Source organism: Vidua chalybeata, chromosome 17, assembly GCF_026979565.1.
Source record: "Vidua chalybeata isolate OUT-0048 chromosome 17, bVidCha1 merged haplotype, whole genome shotgun sequence".
Classification (NCBI taxonomy): Eukaryota; Metazoa; Chordata; class Aves; order Passeriformes; family Viduidae; genus Vidua; species Vidua chalybeata.
In genome coordinates this window covers 5963220-5985784 of record NC_071546.1, presented here as the reverse complement: position 1 = coordinate 5985784, position 22565 = coordinate 5963220, and the positions used below count along the sequence as shown (strand labels likewise).

General features: G+C 41.7%; 1 protein-coding gene across 2 annotated transcripts in view; it reads left to right on the top strand.

Moving 5' to 3' along the window:
- STK4 (serine/threonine kinase 4) overlaps positions 1 to 22565 on the top strand; it is a 45752-nt gene that overhangs the window by 585 nt on the left and 22602 nt on the right. Inside the window, exons 1-10 of one of the 2 annotated variants that reach the window (XM_053958692.1) lie at positions 1841 to 1892; positions 2036 to 2116; positions 2991 to 3119; positions 4969 to 5083; positions 5612 to 5776; positions 6042 to 6209; positions 6766 to 6903; positions 7581 to 7709; positions 10017 to 10203; positions 22370 to 22527. In XM_053958692.1, coding sequence (XP_053814667.1) covers positions 1864 to 1892; positions 2036 to 2116; positions 2991 to 3119; positions 4969 to 5083; positions 5612 to 5776; positions 6042 to 6209; positions 6766 to 6903; positions 7581 to 7709; positions 10017 to 10203; positions 22370 to 22527 — 1299 coding nt within the window. In that variant the 5' untranslated portion in view covers positions 1841 to 1863. Of the gene's footprint in view, positions 1 to 1840; positions 1893 to 2035; positions 2117 to 2990; positions 3120 to 4968; positions 5084 to 5611; positions 5777 to 6041; positions 6210 to 6765; positions 6904 to 7580; positions 7710 to 10016; positions 10204 to 22369; positions 22528 to 22565 lie in introns of those variants that run through there. The other variant, XM_053958691.1, reaches the window with a different exon arrangement.

Sequence of the window (22565 nt, the reverse complement as noted above, 5' to 3'; positions counted from 1 at the left end):
GACGAAGCCGTGAGTGCCCTATCTCGGGCTGCCAGGCCGGGCCGGGGCTGCGGGGCAGAGCTGGAGGTCGGCGGCAGCTTGAATGAAGTGTCAGTGTCAGAATCCTATCAGTGGTTCGCAGCTGGGGCCCGGGGAACGCTTCGGCAGCGAACAAAGGAAGCTGCTGGCGCTGGTCCCCAGTGGCACTGGCCCGTTTGGTTAAACAGTGATGTATATTCTGTTAAAAAGCAAAACAGGCTTCGTTTTAGTCTATAATTGCTTATGCCGGCGTTTACAGGGCAGATGTTAAGATTAGATCTGAATAATAACAGAGGTGAGATTGGGTTTGTGTTGCTGTTGCACCTGTGTGGTATAAACATCCAGGAGAACGGCAGAGCGTGTTAGACGGCAGTGAGTGCACTCGATGGAGCAGGACAACGCAAAGTAATTGGGCTATGGTCTGTAGCAGAAATTAGGCTGTTTGCTGCAAGCGCAGTCGTTGTCTGGTTGTTGTGTTTGGTATATGAAAAGTGGTTTTTTTTTTCCTTTTATGCTAGTAGAATTTCGGCCTCAAACAAGAAGGGTCTGCCTCTTGCATCACCACATTTTGGGCTCCTTGGAAATGGTGGCTTATGTGTTTTCTGGTGCATGTATTACTTGCTTTTCCCCTTTTCCCACACCTTCTTCCCTCTCCATTTTCACAGGGACAAGTAAATTCTGTTTAATGCTTATCTGAGCAGGGAAGCTAGCAGCTACTTTCAGTATTTCACCACTTCCTGAGTCTGCTTCTATATAATGTTTCCTCTGCTTCAGGAAGCCATTGTATGTGCTCCATGCGTGAGCTGCTCCTCCCGTGTGGCTTTTGTGCATAAACATAATAGCCAGGGATCAATGAATGGTTTTTCGTTCTATTTCTGAAGAAATTGGGTTAAAAAGTTATATATTTAGTACAAAAATTAGTATTCCTGTAACTGGAGTCCTGATCTTTAGCAGCAGCTGTAAGAGCTTTCAGGAGTGATTTGCAGTTGCAGGCAACCACTCGTGTTTTACTTTAAACACCAGTCAGTGCTAAAAACTCTGAGAATCTTTTAAGTTTTTGTGTTTAAAAAACTTGAATGAGCTGGTTTAGGGAGTTTGGAGGGGGTTTTGTTGGCTATTTTTTCTGTTTTTGTTTATTGTTGTTTCAGATTTTATTTTAGTTCGTGTGAAAATGAAAGAGCACTTGTTTGTGGGCTGTTGGATACTCTTACCACTGACAATAAAATACTGTTTTCAGACCTTTTTGTTATGTAGTCCGTAGCTGTTTCAGGAGGTTTGATGAACAGCTCTCCAGTGTAGACTCAAACAAATACGATTGAGCTTCTTGTTGCTTTGTGTACGGTATCTCCCTAAAAGCTGTACTAGGGGAAAGGGGGGCCACGTGAAGAATCACAGCATATGGCAGGTTCTTACTCCTAGAAATTATTTTAGCTGACTCTTATTAGCAATACTTTAAGAGGGATGGCATTAAGATCCTGGGAGTCATATACAGATCCTTTTTCCTGATAGACTCTTCCTAGTAAATGTCCAGGTCCATGAAGTTAAGATCTGAAGTTTTGATGTTAAAAATGTACAGGTGAGAGTAGTACTGCCTCCTGCCTCCCAACAAATGTATTCCACACCTACTGTAATCATCAAGGAAGATGATGTTCCCTTTTTTTGGTAGGTATCCTTCCATTCCACATATTGAAATTCAGCAGATATGTTCAATGGTTTCAAGACTGTGCCATGCTGAGATGTGACCACCAGCATATAGATCCTGAAACTGATTTCTGCCAAGAGGAGCTGTAGATTTGTGTGCCTGCATTCTATTCTTTGTAATTCCCAGCCCTTTTTAGCTATTGGATGCTAATAATATTCAGTCTCCTCATCAGGTGAAATAAACTTACTTCATAATCAATTTACTTCATGCCAAACCTTTTGTATGTTTAAGTGGTGCTATTTATTCTTCTGTTTCAGCAGAGCCCAAACTGCCATAAAATTAAATGTAATAATTTCTCTCTTCTTACCCATACAGGCAGCTGAAGAAGTTAGACGAAGACAGTTTAACCAAACAACCTGAAGAAGTATTTGATGTCCTGGAGAAGCTTGGAGAAGGGTATGTGTTGTGTTCCAGTGGGCTCAGTGTACATTTTTCTAGGAAAACACATCTGTGTAATGGAGGTGTGTTCAGTAGACTCTGATGTTTCACTTTTGTCATGGTCCTGTTTCTGAAAGGTAGTTACTGACATAGTGGCATTGTTTGGTTAATAACAGAATAAAGAATTTGTTTCCCAAGAATGCAATAGCTTAATCCAAATAGTAGGTTATGGGTCAGCAGTAGGGAGTTTAAAAGTTCGTGAAAAATCCCAGCCTGGAGTTGGTAGAGCTCTGTGGGAACTCGAGAGATTTTGTAGTTCATCCCTGGTACCTCTTGAGGGAGATCTGCCTGGTGGAAGTGAACTGGTGATGCTGTGCCCTTTGGTGTGGCAGAGCAGCATGGGAACACTCCTGCAGTGCTGTGTTCACTGCCTTAAGCAGTTTGAAAAGACTTGAGTTGTAAATCTGCCTGGCTGCTGTAAGTAAAGAAGCTGGAAATAAGAGTGGTAGTATCTGACAGGAGCAAGCAAACCTCTCTGACCAGAGCTGTAGTTCTTACTGATGCTCAGCTTGTACTCTCTGCTGGAAAAAAAGAAATGTTAGTTGTTGAATTTGTGTGAAAGGCCATTCCAAAGCCATGGTCAGTGTAATGGTGGTGTGCCCTTCCCTCACTGCCTCAGTGTGCTGACTTATTTGTATTACAGTGTTTAGAAGTTAGTGGGCTGATTATTAATATTAAATGCAAAATATTTTTAATAAAAGGATAGTTAATATTTTACCTGATGATTACACTCACAAAAAGCAAAACCATAACATTTGCATTTTTAAAATATTATGTATTATATATTTAAAATATACTGTATTCAGTATTTGTTTAATGTTTTGTTTTCTAGTTCTTATGGCAGTGTGTTCAAAGCCATCCATAAAGAAACGGGTCAAGTTGTTGCAATTAAACAAGTTCCTGTGGAATCTGACTTGCAAGAAATCATCAAGGAAATATCCATAATGCAACAGTGTGACAGGTAAGTGTGTGCTGCAAAACCCTTTATTAGGATGCAAGGAAAAGCATCACCCATGACCCACCATTTAATCAAATAAGAGCCATGACGTTGCCTTAAATGTTTTTTAAAAGGCTGGACTTGTACAATCAAGTTACCTCGTATCAACTGAGTGACCTTAGTTGGCCATTTGGGTAGTGCACAGGTAAGGCAGCAGAAGTGGAGCTTGCAGCAGGAGAGAGCACTGAGCTGAGTGGAGTACCCTGCGCTTGCAGCCAGCCGAGAGCCAGCCCTGTGAGCAGTCGCTGCCTCCTGCCCGGGCACCGTCACTTCTTGGGCAGTGGGAACTTGATTGTGAGCTGCCGTGCCCACAGGGCTGGTGGCTTCCCAGCAAGGCATAGGAAGCTGTCAGAAGGAGGTTTTTTGTTTCTTTTTGGAAGGGCACGTGGATGAGAGCCGCTAACGCATGACTGCTCTTGCATGTGCGCAACCTCCGTGCTGTCACCTGCTCGTGTGGCAGGACTGTCCTTCCTGGTCCTGTCCTGCCTCTGCAGGCTCTGCTGCAGCACAAGCTGGCTGCTGATCTCAGCTCCCCCAGAACAACCTGCTGGCAGCTCTGTGGGCTGATGGTCGTTGTTCCCCTTTGTGCGTGTTTTTATAGGAAGAGATGCTGCAGTGACTTAGCCAGTGAAGAGCTTGTGGGTAGGGAAGACCCTCTCAAAGTCCAAGGCTGAAGGTTTAAAATACACTAATTTCTTCTGGTGTTATGAATCTAGCCTTAGGAAACACTACTTTGAAGGACTTCCTGCGTGGAAAGCCATTTAAAATAAATTATACGAGCAGTATAAAACTGTGGTCCAAGTCACTTACTCTATTGCATTCCACTCTCACTGTAGTTAAATGATGACTTAGGGGCAGGCAGCAGAGTGTGCCTTGAAAAGAAATTGTTCCTGAAAAATCTTACTGTGTAACTTGAAATGCATTACTACTTTCTCTTAAATTAAATATTAGTATTGTAAGGCCTGAAGTGAGACCTTAGAGATGTGAACGGCAGAGGGAGTGAATCACTGCAGCATCACATTTTCTGTGCAAGCCTTAAGGGACACTGTGCAGTGTGACTGACTTACTAGTTTTAAAGCTTTTTCATTAGAAAATGTTCAGCAGAGAATAGATTAAACATGCTTTTATTCCTTAGCTCCATTCCCAGCAAATCAGGGACAGTCTTTCTGTTAGTTTCTGCTTTACCTTTTCCAGAGGACACATGGTTTTTCTGAGCAGTGTACTTTACTAGGTTGTTTGCTATTTGGGCAGCCAGATTGCTGACTGAGACAGAGTCTTAGGTTGTGCCTAAAATATATCCTGGACTAAATCGAAGAGACAAGTAGGTTCTCGTGGTAGTGGGGGAACATTTGTCTTAATGAGCACGATAGCTATTTTCCAGCAAATTGTGGGCTTTATTGAATGCTTCTGCTTTTTACAAATGTTCTGTAGTACCTTTACCAGGGGCTGCTGTGGCCTGTTTCCCATTTCTTGTCCTGCCCCAGCACTGACCCTGCTGTAACCTGGTTCAGGGAGCTGAACCAGACTGAGGGCTGATCGCTCCTTGTTCCCGTGGGATTTGTTGGACAGTTTAGCTCCCTGGAGTGACTTACTGGCAGGTCATATCAGCCCTGCTGTGGGAACAGGCTTGGCAGGACTGGGGAGCCCTGTGCAGAATTCAGGGTGTTCTAGAATACTTCTCATCTGGGTTTCTCAGTGGCACTTCAGCACTGAGTTTCTAAAAGGTACTTAGGGTCTCTGCAGTGTATTGTGCTTATTCAGTGATGCTGGCTACTGGTGTTTGACCCTTTGTTTTATCCTTCTTTTTTCCTAGTCCTCATGTGGTGAAATACTACGGCAGCTATTTTAAGAACACAGACCTGTGGATAGTCATGGAATACTGTGGTGCTGGATCTGTGTCTGACATTATTCGGTTACGAAATAAAACTGTACGTCCTTTCTCCTTTGAGTGCAGGGGTGGGAATATGGGTGTCCAGCAGCTCAAGGAAGCTGAGTAGTTAGGGCATAATTCTCAGTGTTCAGTGCCTGACACAACCGTTGGCCATAATTTGAGATGCAGGTCCTTTGTTACTCTGAAAACGAGAAAACTGTTTGAGTTTTGGTTTTCTGGACAATTTAATTGGTGGAGCAGGTTTTGGTGTGTTTGCTTTCCTAAAAACCCAGATTGATTCCAAGTAAGACCCTACTTTGCCTTACTTTGGTTATTTCAGGATAAGAATTGCTAGCTGAGAAAAGGTTATGGCATATGAAACGTGGTAGTGTGTTTATGTATGCTGGTTGTGATCTAATTCTGCTACATAACGCTGTAAGTCACTAACTAATTCCCCATTGGTATGGCAACCTTTAGTGAAGGCAATTTAGGGGCAATTAGTGAATCTCAGTGAAATGCAGACCAAATCACGATAGTGCTGTGTCTCAGCCACTGGTATGTTGGCAGTAACTCTTCCCTTCTTCAGCTCACAGAGGAGGAAATTGCTACAATAGTGCAATCGACTCTGAAAGGACTCGAGTACCTGCATTTTATGAGGAAAATACACAGGGACATCAAAGCTGGAAATATATTGCTAAATACAGAGGGACATGCTAAACTTGCTGATTTTGGAGTGGCAGGACAACTTACAGTAAGTAAAACCAGGGTGGCTGTGTACGTTTCAGTTTATCTTTTAAATCTATGTGTGTGATGGGATTGTGGAGCTGGACAAATTGCTCATGGCTGGTTTTTAGCACTTTGCATCAACATGAGATGCTAAACCAGCAGCAGATTAGAGCAGATCTTCCTCTGTGGAAGCTCTTACAACTAAGTAATGTCAGTCATTAATAATCATTAATGACTGTTTGTGGCTAATACAGTTGCCATTGTCTGGATCTTCATCCTTTTCTCCTCAGGACACCATGGCAAAGCGGAACACAGTCATAGGGACCCCATTTTGGATGGCTCCAGAAGTGATTCAGGAAATTGGGTATAATTGTGTGGCAGACATCTGGTCCCTGGGAATCACTGCAATAGAAATGGCTGAAGGAAAGCCACCATATGCAGATATTCATCCCATGAGGGTAAGGACTGTGGCCTTAAATGTATTGCTGTTTGGAAAAGGTTTGATATCATAGCTGGCTGAATCCTATATCAGCATGCAATCTTGCTTTTAATGTATAGAACAAGTTGTTTTCTGTCAGTTCTTTGTACTGTTGATTAAATGAAAAACAAGTCTTTGTCAAGAAGAGTCTGCATGGGAATAAAAAAAAATCACAGTCCTCTTCTGTTAAGACATAGCTGGTGCTCTGTGTTGGACATGAAGGATATTTTCAGCTGGATTATCCAAATAATTTTTTGGATTTTTTTTTTAAATGTAAGCACAAATTTTAGAGACTGAAAAATGTCAGAGTCACACTTTTGGGGCACATAATGGCTCAGCCAGGTGTGAGCACCTAGTGAGAAAAGGCTGTTTTCCTGCTACGTGATCCCTGTGAGCAGATTTGTGTGTAATATTGGCACAAACTCCTCAGAGGCAGCACCTTGAAAAGTCCACTGTTCTTTAGTACCAGCATGTGTTTAGGTGTGTTTATGTTGAATTGTTGGTTGTGGAAATCTGAAATATTCTTCTGCTTTCAGGCAATTTTCATGATTCCTACCAATCCACCTCCAACATTCCGGAAACCGGAGCTGTGGTCGGACAATTTTACAGACTTTGTGAAGCAGTGTCTTGTGAAGAGCCCGGAGCAGAGAGCCACTGCAACACAGCTGCTGCAGGTCTGCCTTTTCTTGGGAGAACATAAGCTCTGGGGGAGGCTTGCCCAGGGTAGGCTGTGCTTTGTGACTCTTGAGATGTTGGTTTCGTTTCTTGCTGCTCCTGCTCACTACAGATTTTACTTTTTAGTAACTCATTTTAAAAAGCTCACACTCAACTTCAACTTCTCAGTTCTTCTCTGAGAACCAGTCTGACTTCAACTTCCTTTGTCTTCTCTGTGTTTTTTCTGTTGTTTTGACTTTCAGAGTTTGTTGTTGGTTTGCTGGTTTTGTTTGGTTTGGATTTGCTGTTTTTCTTTTAAATTCCCACCAACACTGCCAAGAAACTGTCTCTTAAAACACAAAACAGGGCAGGCTAAGTGAAAGTGGTTGCTCAGAATGTTCCAGGCATGGTAATGGTCTGTGTAATTGGTTCTTGACAGCTAAGCTAAGGAAAGAAGTAAGTAGAGCTGTGGGTGGTGAATGAGCCCAAGGTCTCATATCATTTGAGCCCTTGGAGCTTGGTCTTGTTTGGAGGGTGGAAGGTCTCCCTCCTGTGCCAAACAGAAGAACTGGATCTTTATTTTAGTAATGTTTCAAGTTAAACCTTAATTTGATTTGAAGTAGGCCATAGTAACAGTGTTTTACTGTTCTGTCCTGCTTTGGATGCAGTGCTTATTTGTTTTTAAAATATTTCTCAGCATCCATTTGTTAAAAGTGCCAAAGGAGTATCAATTCTGCGGGACCTGATTAATGAAGCAATGGACATCAAGCTGAAACGCCAAGAGGCACAACAGCGTGAACTCGATCAAGAGGATGAAGAAAATTCAGTGAGTATTTAATAGCAGCAGTGTGCAAAGTCCAAACTCTTGCTCATTTCATAAGAATTAACTGCTTCAGGTTTTGTTTTTGCAATATTTTGTCCAATTGCCAGTGGATTTGACTTAGTGCTGGAGTTTTCTACTCTATGACTGTGTAACCTGATGCTTGGTCCCTACTCAAGCTGTGTTTGAGTGGGATAGGCAGCATGTGTGGGGCACTGTTCACCTTATAGTGTAGCTTTAGCTGGGCTACAAAGTGCTGTATGCAGAAGACTTGGTTCATTTTTCCAGCTGGATTATATTATTTATGCAGTAGTGAGAATGTTTTCATTGTAGATTCAGGTCTTAGACTGCTCTCCTTGTATAGAATAATAATATCATCTCTGATGCACTGTGATATAAGTCTGTTGTGTTGTTTTACTATTGTGCTTCAGAACATCCCTTATAGAAACTTTCTTCTACACAAGAGCAACCGACAGAAGCCTGAGGTGAGGGCATGGGAAGTGTTCAGGGCTTGCTGTGAATTTCAGTTTGGCTCTGTGTTTCAGTGGTTACAGCATGTCAATTTGGGAAGCATGTTGAAAGCTGGCTTTTGAGCCTCTGCCTGCTTCAGCCTGAGTAAATGAAATGGGCAACACAAGGCATTGTATGCCAGCCCTGCTCAGGGGTGACACTTGAGCAGCATGGTCCACGGTATCTGTGCTGAACACATTGTGCATCTGGTTTTGCAGTCTAGGACTGGGTATTTATTCAGTGTGGAAGTTACTTTATTGGTCACGCTGCCATGATGTCAATTCTAAGAGTACTGTCCCTACCCTGAGTTTTGTCTTTGCTGTCCCTTCTTCATTTCTGACTGATCTGGGGTCACAGTGCTGAGAGGTGGTGTCTGTGTGGTGGAGTTGAGTCCTCTCTGTTGGTGTGTGTGTTTTCCTGAAGCTTCTCTACTCCATGTCTGCTAGCAGAAAAGCTTCCCAAACACCTCCCAAGTGATGTGAAAACTTCTGATGTAGTCCTTTGTTAAATGATGTGTAGCTAACAAATTTATTACTTCCTCTCACCCACTCAACTCCACACAAAATTAATTCTCCTCTATTAACGTCTTGTGTAGTTTTCTCCTCTCTTGCTATTGGTTTTGAGGTTGGGAAGTAAATTTTATAGATGCTCTTGACACAGCAGGTAAAATGCTGGGAGCACCAGAATGTGGAGAGGTGACTTCTCTCTTCCCATGACATTGAGATGGAGTATTACAACTTGATGTGCAACACCTGTGTGTTTTCCTTCTAACACTAACACAGATCAGTAAGGCCATGGTCACATAAAGACTGTGAACTTCATCCTGAGAACAAAACATGAGCATCTCATCTAAGGTGAGATGCCTAGAAACTCTGCTGTAAGCCTGGAAAGGGAATTCTGTTCATGCAGTTGCATAGCTGGTCCACATTTTGAAGAAACCAAATGGATTGTGAAAATCTTGACCCAGTTCTTCATGAAGTCCTAGTCACAATACACACTTAGTGAAGCACAGACCACCTGATGAAACTGCCACCTTTGGCTAACATAACTCTGCCAGGAAGTTGTTCTGCCAGAATTGCTTTGAAGAGGTTGTGTTTTCCTACAGAATCAGTCTCCTTAGCCTTGGCAGCAGTAATTCCAACTTTTGTTATTAGTCCCTTTAAGCAAATGGAAAGATAAAAAGTAATTTTCATTGAAAAAAGTTACTGAATTTTGATAATATGTTCGAATCCTTTTTAAAGTTTTGCAAATGTAGTTAATTTTTTTTTCAGTGCTCCTGAACTTTATAATGAGTAAAACTACCTAAATGTTAGAAATAGAAAAAGAACAGGATGAGGGGCTTTTCTTTCTGTGTGTCTGCCACATACTCTCCAGACTTAGGCCTGGTGCTGTCAAGTAACTGGTGACCCCTCAGTGAGCTGTACCACTGGAGACAGTGGGTTAGGGTCAGCTCTCAGAGCTGCCTGCATGAATAGAAACACTAATGATTTGATTGAGTGTTCTGATCTACTCTTACAGACACTTCACCAGCTCAGAAATGAGATACAACTTGCACTGAGAAGTTTCTGCTGATTATTTATCTGTTCTCTTACTTACCATGTTGGCAGAAAAGTGTTCATTACTTTTCATTACCTGTTTGGAGATGACAGGGAGAGAACAAAGTGCACAAACCAAACATTGTTTCCGTGTGTGTCTGTAAAAACCTCTGAATTACTGTGACTTGCCAGTGTCCTTAAATACAATCATTCTTCATGGCACTTCACCACCATCTGTAAAATCTCTGTTTGTGGCATGTTTGAACAGGAGGAGGATGAGACGGATTCGGGTACCATGGTGAGGGCGAGTGGAGATGAAACTGGCACAATCAGAGCTGTGAGCACCATGAGTGATGGAGCCAACACCATGATAGAACACGATGGCACCCTGGAGTCCCAGCTGGGCACAATGGTCATCAACACCGAGGAGGAAGAGGAGGAGGGCACCATGAAAAGTAAGGAAACATCTCTGACTTCTAGAATATTATTTAAAGCTTCATGTGGGCTGTGATATGTATTCTCAACCTGCTTTGATATTTTTGGTAGATTATTGTGTCTTTTGGTTGTAGGCAGCCAAAACACTTAGGCCAGTGCCCTCTGAAGAAGCCTTTCTAGGTCCAAGTTTCAAGCCATGCTTTGTATGCTGAAGTGCACAATTTCCACAAGCTTTTGTATAATCAAGTAAGATCTGATTCTAGCTAGTAATTTGGGGTTTTTTTTTTGTCAGTTCTATATTGCTGGTTTTGTATTTTTCACAGAATGTACAGGGGGACTCTAACAAGGGGTTAATCACAAAATGTGTGTTGCTTTAGATGATGATGTGGCTGTAACCTGGCCTCTGAAAGCAGTTAAGTGTGTTTTAGGAGTGTTGCGTTCAATGAAGAGACAGATTTATGAAATGACAAATATCATCATGGCAGGACACACAGTGGGAGGGGTTGGCATCTCTCTGGAGTGGTGTGCTGCTTTAGTGTTCCTGCAGTCACTGAGGACAGCCCAGTGAGCTGTGCTGCTGTTTCAGACACTCGAGTTGAAATCCACGCTGCCCTAAAACAGGAGAGCTTACTAAAGCCACAAGCCTTGTCAGAGGATGTAAGATTTAAAATTATGTGACTTGATAGTCTGTGGAAGACCTTACAGCTTGAGCTGGAAAAGGGTTAAAAATGATTCTTTGATTAAAGAAATGGCAGGGAGAGCCTTCTCAGAAAAGCATGACTACAAGAAAAGGAATCTTTTCTGAATTATGGATTCTCATAGAAATCCATTCCCACTGGTTTGTTAACCTCCCATCCTGAGGCAGAGGTAGTCAGGGATGACTCAACTGGCCAGCCTGGATGCTTGTTTGCTCAAGGACTGGAGAAAGTGCTGACTGAGGGCTTAGCTGTACTCAAGTATGATCATCACATGCAAGGCTTGTTCTTTTGGCTCTGGCACTGCTTCCAAAGACTTCCTTGGCCATCTGATATTGAGCCTTTAGCTGTTCTTCACAGGAGTTTGGAAAAATCCTTTCCTCAGGAATTTCTGTGCTGAAAGCTTCTTTTCTGTCAGGGCCCTTTGAAGTTGGTGAAACAATGTTGGGTTTGAGAGGGAGATTTCAGCAGAATCCCTTTAAAGATTTTTCCAAATTTTGATAAACATGATTCAGCACATTAAAAGCCAGAGGTGTCAGTCCATGTAGCAGCTTGGGGCAGCAAAGACAGTGGTGTGGTGGAACAAGGTTGGTCTAGCAAGGAGATGGATGGAGGCTTAGAGCAGCAAAAATCTCATCCAAAGAAAGGGACATTTCAGCAGTACTAAATAAACCTGGTGAAGCTGCAGTTTCTTTACTAACAGACAGCACTGATAGTTTCTCATCATCAGCGTGTATTGTTCCATTTCATGGCTCACAGTATCAGAGGTTTTGCTGTCTGGTGCTCCTGCACTGCCAGCACTGTGTAAGTGAAGCACCTCTAGAGTTTTATCTTCAGTGTTTGACATGTGCTTATCTTCTCGGTATCTTTTTAATGCTGCAGTGCTTGTAACTCAAAAGCACCTAGTGCTGTGTGTGCTGTTCAGAGGCTCGAGGGGATGCCTTTGATAGTATCTCTTTAGCAAGGACATGCTCAGGTTTTGAGCAGTGATGCAGCGATGCCTTTTCCACAGGGCAGCCTCTACCCTCAAGAGGGAGCTCCACAACAAGCTCTGACACCTCCAGAGCTCCGTGACTGGAAAGTGGAGGTTTTATTTTAAACCCTCCTTAGACTTCAGGCTCCTTGTAAACTCCCTGCTCCTCAGCTGCTGCTTGCAGGGTGTTCACAGCCAGGTGTGTGGCAGAGGTGCTGCAGCAGCTCTGGAGGCGTTTGGAGGTCCTGGAGGTGGTGGCTGGCACAGGGACCACTTCCATGCCCGTGCTTCACACAGTGATGCCTAGTGAGCCTTCTCTGCTGCAGGTTATTCTGCATTTTGCCTGCTTGTAGCTTCATTCCAGCAAATCTGATGTTAATGAGAATGATAACCTTATCTTAACACCCTTTTCTCCTCCATTGGTGGTGTAACTCTGAAATGCTGGCTGCTGCACGGAGCAGTTCTCAGTTTGTTTTGGGGTTGCAAGGCAGTGTCTCTGAGCAGCTTGCCCTTTGTGAGAATTCCCTGCAGCTCCATTTTTCAGCTTGTCATTTACATATTCATAACATTCAGTTAAATGCATTTAGCCCTAAAGCTCATCAGCCTGCTGCAGAACCCTCTGGAGAAAGTGCTTTTTTGTAATCTTGCATATAAATATAATAATGCTGTTTGAGAACAACTGACTTTAAGGAGCTTCATTGAATCATATTTTTAAAGACACCTATATTTTTTTTGGCAGTTTGTCTTATGACTCACAATAGAACCTATTTTTAAGTCAATAAAAATCTTCTGGTTTGTTTTTTTTACATGGCATTATAGCTTCCCTGGGTGTCCTGCAGGTTTCTGAAGTTGTGTTCTAGCCCTTCTTTCTAATTAAAAAAAATAAATCTGTGTCTTAACTAGTTTTTTTGTTTGGTTGTATTTCTTTTTAATGTAAAAAGTGTGTAAAGTGTTGTATTTCAGTGTTTTGTAGATAGGATTGTCTTAGAAATCTCTAACAAACAACTTCCAATAGCCTTGAAAGTGCAAACAACTTTCAGTAGACTTGAAAGTGGTTCTTGCATAAATCAGTCTGTGACTTCTTAGCTCATAGGAATATTAAATTCCAGTATTTTACATTGTAGGGGAAGTTTTGTTTTGCAGTCAATTGAGCTGTAATTGTGTTTGCTTAAATTCTTTCATTTGCTTGGCTTTATTCTGGGCACTCAATATAAATAGTCAGGCATGATTTAAAATGTCACTGTGCCATTCAGTTACACATTCTGAAAGCACTCAAGTGATTGCCTGAGACTGCAGATCCTAAATTGTGCTGCAACACATTTTACTTCTAAATCGATTGCTGAAAGATTTCTTATGGATTGCAGTTAAACTATTCCAGGAAAACTGGAGAACTATAGATGAGCAATGATTTCTAATAGCAGACATTTCCATTGTGCTTGAGAGCTGGAATAACTTTTGAGCTGTTAATATGTCTGGAAATGTCCTTTTTAAATTTTTCTATGAGAGAATATATAGTGCTAGTAAACACTGAAGCATTTTTTACTCTTTATGCTTTTACTCTTCCTTTTTCTGCTTTACTTGCTGTACTTGTTTAGATACTGGAATCTTGGCATGAATTTGTCCCTTTGATTTAAAGAGTGGAACGTAATTTTATAATAATGCTGACTTCCTTGAACACTGCAATACGATCAGATCCAAGTGAAATTGGATCTAGTTTGTCTAGTACTACAGTCTGCCCTATTTTCTCTGTTAAAGTACATCTTGCTTGTTTAAGCATGAAATAATTGGTGAATTATATTGGAGAATGCAGAACTGCCAGCAGTAGTGTGAGTTGGGCTGTCTGGTGTTTGGGTTGAGATGAATGAGGAATCTGGAGACAGGGTTTGTTGTGGTGTGGGGGTTTTGTTCATGTGGCACACATTCAGTACAGTATCTGCTGCAGAGGTAGACCAGAAGCTTTAATAACACTGTTGTCTCTACCTTGATAATGTAATGTGCTGGTAAAAATTCTTTAGAGTTTGTAAATGCTCAGAAAAAAAAAAAAAAAAAAAAATCCAGGCTTCATTCTTACACAGTTTGAGGTGGCTTGGGTTTTGTTTTGCTTTTACCATGCCCACACTGCTAAGCATGGTTGTGTCATTTAAAAAAAGTATTTCCCCTTTTGAGGGGGAATTGGGCTTCATTAGCAAATTAAATGAGCTAAGATGCAAACTTGGCAATTTCCTATTTGACAAATGATTCAGAGCAAACTTGTCATCGTGGTGGCTGTGTGAGACATCCAGTGGGTGACACTTAAACCTAAGCCAGGGAAATGTTTCTGCCAAGACTCAGGAAACGTTTTTTCCCCATGAATTAACCTGAGATTTTTCACATAAAGCAATGACTGTAAAACCTGCAATGTGAGCAGCAGAATGAGAATGGGTGGCAGAAGGATTATGTGATTGCATTAATATTGTAATTGACTAAAGTATTACTGGTGTATAGCTGAGGTAGCCATAGATGATAATGTCATTAGTTGTGCAGAAAAGTGCAGTGGCACGTTATCCAAATTGCTCGTGCAGCTACCATGGAGAATAACTCCACGACTTGTCAGGATTTACATCATGTGTGCGTCAAAGATACTGGCCAAAGGTTCTTAGTTTGCCTCTGGTTTTCTCCGTGGACAGCAATACCTCTTTGCAGCAGCTTCCCACTACTTAGTGTTATTAATGTCCAGTGGTGCAGTTCTGTGTTTAAAGCAAATTGATCCATTTAGTCATAATTGAACCATAAAACACTCCCAGCATTATAATGCATTTAAATAACATGCTGCTTATACAAACTCCTACATTGATTAAATTGTTCTCGAACTGTAAGAATCATCCTACTGCCACTCTTGGGGTGTGGAGAATACAAATCTGCACAGAGAAATGTTCCTGTTACCTTCTGACTTTTAATAGCAGCCTTGCTGGCAAGCTTGACATAAGCAGTGGCCAGCAAAATTTGCTTAAGAGTATTAAGCTGCATGAACATGCAGACAGCATTTCTGAGGGATGGGAGGTGTTGTGTGTGCTGTCATTTTGTTGTGATGTTTTTGTTGTGTGTTTTGTTTTTCTTTTTAAACACTGGCCCTAGCAATTGAAATACTGGCTCTGTGCAGGCTGGAGAATGAAGGGAAGTTAACCCAGGATCCGAGGGGATGCTTGTCTACCTTTGGTTGTCCTGCACATTTGACAAAGCTTCATTGCTAAGACAAAGTTAATTATCTGTTTATCTTGTCACAGATACTAAAATTGGAGAAAGGATGTATGTGTTCAACAGAGCTATTTTTGCTGGTTTTAACAGTTTATTATTGAATACTCCTGTATCTAGTAGGGTGGGGGATAGAAAGTAGGGATTTTTTTTTTTTTCTGGACAGAAGCATTTTTCTTGGAGAAGATGGGAGATGTGATTAACAGGGCCCTGAGCACTGTGCAGGAAGCAGTGTGCTTCAGGAGACTCAGCCAAGAGACAGAATAGTAGTAAATTACTTAGCAAGTACATCTCTGTCCCATGCACATTTGTGCATTTGCACATCCAGGCAAACTGGAGCCTACCTGTCTCTTCTAAGAATAAACTCACTCCCTGCTGGATCAAAATAAATCCTGGAGAAAGCCTTACTCCTAAGCATAAGAATAAGGAAAAGTGTCAACTCTTAAATTCCTTCATTGCAGAAGTTCAAAACCAAATTTGTTTCTACCAGCAGATTTTCAAGCTTCAGTGGGAAAAATTGTTCATTGCAATGTTGTTTTCTGTTCTCTCTAGATAAGCAAATGAGTTTCTGGCTTATGAATAGAAAGGGAGTTAGGAAGTGCTTACTTGGTTCTGTGCCATCTGGGGAGCCTGAGCTGTTACCCACAGGTGCTGGATGTGAAGACTACATCCCTGCTGATGAGGTTGTTTCTCACTAAGATTTATGAGGAGCTGAGCCCAGAGGATGCAGAATAGGAAATGTTCACTTCTTTCTGGATGCACCTTCACATCTCGCTGCCTGTCACGTGCCGTGGCTGCTGGACCAAATTAGCAATTCAAGCTAATGAGGTGAAAGACGTGAGGTGGCCACTGAAAATCTGTGATGGAGGAAGAAAGCTGCTCTATATTTATAATCATGTCTGAGATTTAAAGCAGAGGAGATATAAAAGGAGGTAACCTGACCTTAAGCACCTTAAATTACTGTGAGGATTTCCTCCCCTATTTTTGGAAGGGTTCTCACTATAGATGTTACAGCTTTGGGTAAGTGTTGGTGCTCTTCTCCTTAGAAGTCTTTCACACCTTATTCATTAAGAGATTTAGGTTGATTTTTATGTCCATTTAGGAGTTTCTTATTAATAGCAGAACCTGTTGGGAGTGTTTTGGTTTGATTTAATTTGAGTTAGGCCATAATTATGGGGAGACTTGTCCTCATAAAGAGATAAAAAGTGTCACATGTTCTGCTTTTAATGCAAGGAAATTTCAGCTCCTCTTGCCATGGGATGAACTTATTAACGATGAAGCAATTTTTGCTAAGGTTCAGTAATTTGACATCTCTCTGCTCTGATGCTTAAAATGACTCAGTCCTCTTCAGACTGTACAAATTATGCTGTCCAGCTGCTGAAGTTCATCTGTGATCTCTAAAAAAATAGCCCAAAGCAAAGAAAACTGCAGTTCCATTTGAAATTTAATATTAATAAAGTGTTGCTTACACATGGCCATCAGGCACTTTTTTGTGCATCCTAAGTAAGTATTTTCAGTCTTAAAGTTACATAATTGAATATAAAGTAGCAGCTTACTGAGACTAGTAAGGACTAAGGCTTAGTAGAGGTTGCAGCCTCTGAATTTTTGTCAAATGCACATACATATACCAAGGATCATGTTTTAGTTGGAAATCACTAATGTAGTAATTGATCATTGTTGCTGATTTATGTCAGCTTCATTGTAAATTAATTTGTAGCATTCTCTCCTGACTATGCCCAGCCATAACTCCAGCTCCAATTTTTGTGGTATAGGGAGGAAATCTGATCATTGTGACTTCAAGAACAGGTATTTGATTATTAACTGTGTAAACTGCCTTGAGTAAAGTGCACACAAAATGTGTTCCTGAGGTTATCTTGCTCTCCCTCTCATGACAAGCCTTGTAACTCCAGAATATTCACCCCAGGTAGACCTTAGCAATCCCTTTCAAGAGGAAAGAATAATAAAACAAGGATTCTTCTGATGTCAAGTTTGAGTAGAGAAGATTAATTTCAGAGAAAAGGAGAAATTTTCATTTCAGCAAGCTTGTTCACATAGACAGAAGGTCTCTGTAAATCTCCCTTTCTTTTTGAAAGCATCTTTTGAAGCTTGTAAGCTTCTGAAAATGTTCAATTGTGAGAGCTAATTTGGCAAAATCAACGAAATGAGTCTTGATTTCTGGGGCGAGATGATAGCAAGTGATCAGGTGTCATGGATATTCTTTACTGATGGGTATGAAAAGTAAATCTCTTGCTGGTTTGACTGACTGGGCTGTTTCTTCTTTATCATTCTGCTTTCTCTGCAGCATCATATGGAAATGCAAATGACTTGGAGGCTCTCCACACCTGCTTTGTCATCTTTTGCTTCATGTGAGGTGTTTTGTATGCTGCAGTCAGCCCCTAAGACTGACCTGTTCCATTCCCTCAGCTACTCAGACAGGTGACAGTTTTTGGAAAGGAGTGGACTGTTGTTCAGTTTTTTCCTTACAAGTGGCCCTTGCTGTAGCCTGGCAGAGGAGAGGATCCAAGTGCTGGCTTCTTGCAGAGCCCTGCCTGTACCTCTCAGTTGTCTTTGGGCTGTTTGTGCTTGGAGAGGGACTGTCCCAGCCTGCACACTGCCATGTGCAGTTGGACATTGCTTTCCAGTGCTGAAGGACAACACAGAAATTTACAGGGATATTTCTTGTGCACAACTTAGAGCATTCTCTACCTTTGGACCCACTAGTTTCACACCTTTTTCTGTTCTCTGACACAATGGTACTGATGTTTTTATACTTTTTAAGCATGACTTTAAAACCAGCAAACAGTTGTGAGTTTTGTATGGAGGGCTTCTTCTCTTCATAGAATGCAGGCTGAGCTCTGAGCAGCCCTCCCTGCTCTGCACAGCCATTCTGAACCTGCAATTCTGCAGTCAGTTGGACCAGCCCCAGCAGAGCTGTGGTGTTCCATTTGTGTAATTAATACAGCTCCTAAAAGATGACTGCATATCTAAATGATAGACCTTTAATGGCTCCAGGGAGCTCTCATGGCTCATCCTCATAAGCAACTCTTTAGATTCCAAAATAGATGCACCAGTGAAGCCTTTCTTGTCACCACGGGGTGACCTTCTCATAAAAGGCTCTTCTGTACCACAGTTGTGATCTCACTTTCTGTCAAATGTTCATATTTTAGCCTAACCCTATAAAATTAGGAAGTTAAATGCTTTTTGGCACGGACGCGTTCGGTGCGGTGTCATCTTTCAGCAGCATCTGCTTCTGCAAATAGCTGTGATCGATTTTTGTCTTTGGCTGCCTGTTACCAAAATTTTAAAGATATAGTGGTGTGACTCTTGTGTTGAATTAATAGCAGGTCATCTTTGGAAAGATGACACTGCTGTTAAGTGCTAAGATTGACAAAAAGAAGTTCAGTTGTGCCGGGATGATAATTGATTTGCTGTAATGTCTTTCTGTCTCTGGGAATGTTTCTGTCCATCTTGCTGCATCCACACCCCTACAGAGATCATAGCAGCAACTAAAATTTCAGATATCTTAGATCTGCATCACAGCTATTTCTCCTTTTATATTACCATCTCTTTTCCCCCCATTTTTTTGTCAGTTAGCAATCTCTGCTTTATATCAGTTAAAAAACAAAGCAGCACTAAGATGCAGTGTTATATGTTGATGTATGGAAATGTACTAAAATTGATGACTAAATGTACTAAAATTGATGACTAAATGTACTTAAATTGGTGACTAAATGTTGCTTGTATTTGCAAGGCCTAAGGTGGCTGCAGGGTGAGAGGTGTCTGATGGTGGGTGTGAAGAGCATGTGCCACAAAAGCACTTGGGTGGGCAGGGAGCTCTGGTGCTCATCTGGCTGATTCCCTGTGTGCACTTGTCCCTGGAATGGGACAAGTGCAAAGTCAGATCTGGTTGCTGGAGGCCTTGCAAAGTCACTCCAGTCCCATTCTGTTGCACAGCCATCCCTGCTGTGAAACTTCCTTCCTTTTGTTCAGCCCAGCCAAGTTACCCTTTGCAGCAGTTCATTTCCCCCCATCCTCTCACTGGGACAGAGAGGAGATCACACTGAAAGTTCATTGCCCTGCGCTTCAGGAGAGCAGATTTTGGCCTCTTGGTAGAGTATCATGGAATCTTGGTAGAGTATCATGGAATAAAGCTGTGGAGGGAAAAGTGGCCCCAAAAGCTGGCTCATAGCCAAAGCTAACTTCCTCCAAGCTCAGGAGCAATGTATCCTCAAAATGGGGAAGGCAGGCAAAAATGCCATGAGGCCTACATGGATGAACAGGGATCTCCTGGACAAACTCAGCCACAAAAAGGAAGCCTACAGAGAGTGGAAGCAAGGACAGGTAGCCTGGGAGAAATACAGAGAGATTGTCCGAGCAGCGAGAGATCAGGTTAGAAAAGCTAAAACCCTGATAGAATTAGATATGGCAGGGACATCAAGGGCAGCAAGAAAATTTTCTATAGGCACATAATTTTCCCTGTTCTTCCTTTTGTCACCAACAGCCCTGGTGCAGTTGACATGCTGGAGGGAAGGGATGGCATCCAGTGGGACCTGGGCACACTGGAGAGGTGGGACTGTGCACATCCCTTCTGCCAAGTGCAAATACTGCAGTTCTTGGTAAAACACAAGATGTGAGGAAATGAGCATGATTATTTTAATCATGGCACCCTGAAATAAGCTCTGTTTTGAGTGAACAGTTTTTTAGAAAGTAAATAGACAAGAACTGAATAAGCCAATGTCAGTGGAGTGAAGCATTTGCTTTCACAGTCTCCTCTGCAGCAAACAGTAATCTTCAAAACAGAATACAAACATGATTTAGATTTTCTCCTTTTTTCCCCCTAGGAAGTCTGAATTATTGAGACCCAGGCTGGCTGTCAGTGAGCTGTGTATAGATTAGCCTGGCTAGTTATGAATTCCTCTCTTTCTACAAAATTAGTTGGTGTTAAACATTGCCATGATTGTCCACAATAACTTACCTCCTGCTTCAAGCAGGCTGAGCTGCAGCAGAGTACAAGGGGTGTGTTTACTTCGTTCTAAATAAATGTTTTATCACCCAGCAGTAATTGGATTGTGATTGTATTTCAGTAATTATTCCCAACAGCAAAGCTGTTCTCCACTTTGCAGACGTGTTCACTACCTGACCTTCACGCTGCTGGTCTGAAGGTGTCTTTCTTGATCTAATTATGTATGATGAGTTTTTTAGTTTTGTTTTTTAAAAAAGAGGAACTACTGCCAGGAGTATAATAATTTGTCTTTGCTCCAGTGCTGCAAACGTATCAGCACTTCATGCTTGAGCTTTTAGCTGGCCCTGGAGAGACAGAATGATGCAGGGCTTTTTCAAAATGCATCATGACATTTAGGGATGTGCAGAACCACACTTATCTCGGTATCACAACCCAAACATCCTGCCAAGATTTCTCATACTTTGTAGAAATTTGTTCCGTATTTAACACGTCTATAAACAAATGATTTCCTAGAGTATCTTGTAGCTGACCAAGGACTTCATCCACTTTTCTGAGGTTCAGACAGAGTCTGCCAGGGAAGTTCTGGATTACTGGGTGGCAATTTCATATGCAAGAATAATATTCTGTGATTAAATCTTAATGAGTTTCCAGAGCAGCTAATATTTTTTCAAGAGGGAAGCGCTGCTGAATGTCCTTAGAGAGGACTGTTTTGTGACAGCCTGCCTTCTGTACAGATTCTTGTGGGAGAGTCTCTGCATTGCACAGACCTTGCCAACCCATCACAGGACATCCCCTGTGTGCTTTTTTGAAGCTCTAAATTCTTGATTGGTTGGCTGCCTGGCAGTTTATATTTCTTTCAAACGTATGGCATTCAGCACTGAACTTATTTCTGCAGTCCAGACTTAGGCTGTTCTGATGCCATTTTCTGTTAACTCCAGTTCTGGTCCTGCTTTCTGAACATTGTGGTTTCTGCATCACCTAAAACATATGTTTCAAGTATGAGTAACTTATTCTAGAGAACCTTGTGTTACAGAACAAAACCATTTAGTGGGTTACAGTGCTTGCTGCCATGCTGCTCACAGGTTTTGGTGATTTCATCAGCAGGAGCAGTGCAGTGGCATTGAGCTGTGAGCAGCCTTTAGCTGTGCCTGCAGCTCTCATGGTCCCGTGTTGCAGCCCTGTTAAAGCACGTTTGCTGTGCAAGCCTGCCTCTTAGTTTGGACTGAGGCTCTTAAGGAATTAGCTGTGCTGAAACTCAGGACAGCCCAGTTTAAGTGTGCAGAGCCTGGGCAGCATCTGGTGCTGGACTGGTTGCATACTGAAGAAATCTTCCCTTGGAGATATGCTGGAAGCCTTATAACTTTGACTTGCTGTGAGGTTAAATTTCATGTTTTCTTCCTGTTTTGGCTTTTTTTTTTTTTTTTTTTTTTTTTTTTTTTTTTTTTTTGCTGTCTGTGTTGGGAATTAGCATTTTCACACTCTGACATTTCATCACTTACTTCCTTATTGTGCTGTCATCACCCTACCAATGAAGCTGCCCTCCCATTTCTTATTACCCCAAGTTTCTTAATTACAGCCTAGAATTGAATGGTTAATGTGTGTATCTGGCTTGTTTGAGTCTTAAGTCTAAGCCTTTCTTCTACTAAGAAAGTTGGTTCAGAAGATCTAGTTTACAAAAAGAAAACTAGGGCAGTAAACTTGAACACCTACTGACCATTTATAAAAAGAAAAAAAAACAAGTTTGAAAGCTAAATAAGCCTTTCTGCCCAAAAGATATAGAAAAGTTGACCACTTCTACCCAAGGCAAATGTTGTGGTATTTATAAGGTGTTTGTGGCACAATAAGGAAAACCTCATTTTTGTCCTGTTCTGTTCACGAATGTAAAGGTGAGTTTCTGCTTGTAAAACAGCACTGTTTATTTTTGAAGCTTGCTTCTTTTGCAGTGCCTGGAACCTGGCTGGGATGGAAGAGCCCAGCCTGTCTCGCCAGCAGCTGTTCAGTTCTGGCTTTCAGGGCATGAAGGAAGTTGTTCACCTGGGGTGTGCTGGCAGGGATGGATTGCAGGTCTAGAGGCCAAGGCCTCCAGCACTGTAATCACTTCTGTGCTGGGCTTTCAGCTTTCCTTCCCCACCTTTCTCACTGTGCCCTCAGTTTGATGATGGAAGAGCTGCTGAAAAATAGTATTTTAGCAAATACTTTAGCAGTACTGTGTGATTCAGTGTGTGCTAAAAAAATTAAATTACTTCTGGATATGATGTAGGGCTGTATAACCGAAACTGTATTTTTCAAAACAACTGTTTTTTTCTTATTTTTAATATTTCCAGGGAGGGATGAAACAATGCAGCCAGCCAGACCATCATTCCTTGAATACTTTGAACAGAAAGAGAAGGAGAATCAAATCAATAGCTTCGGGAAGAATGTTTCTGGCCAGACAAAAAATTCATCTGATTGGAAAGTACCACAGGATGGAGACTACGAATTTGTAAGTCTATACTTTGAAATTCAATCAATGTGACAATC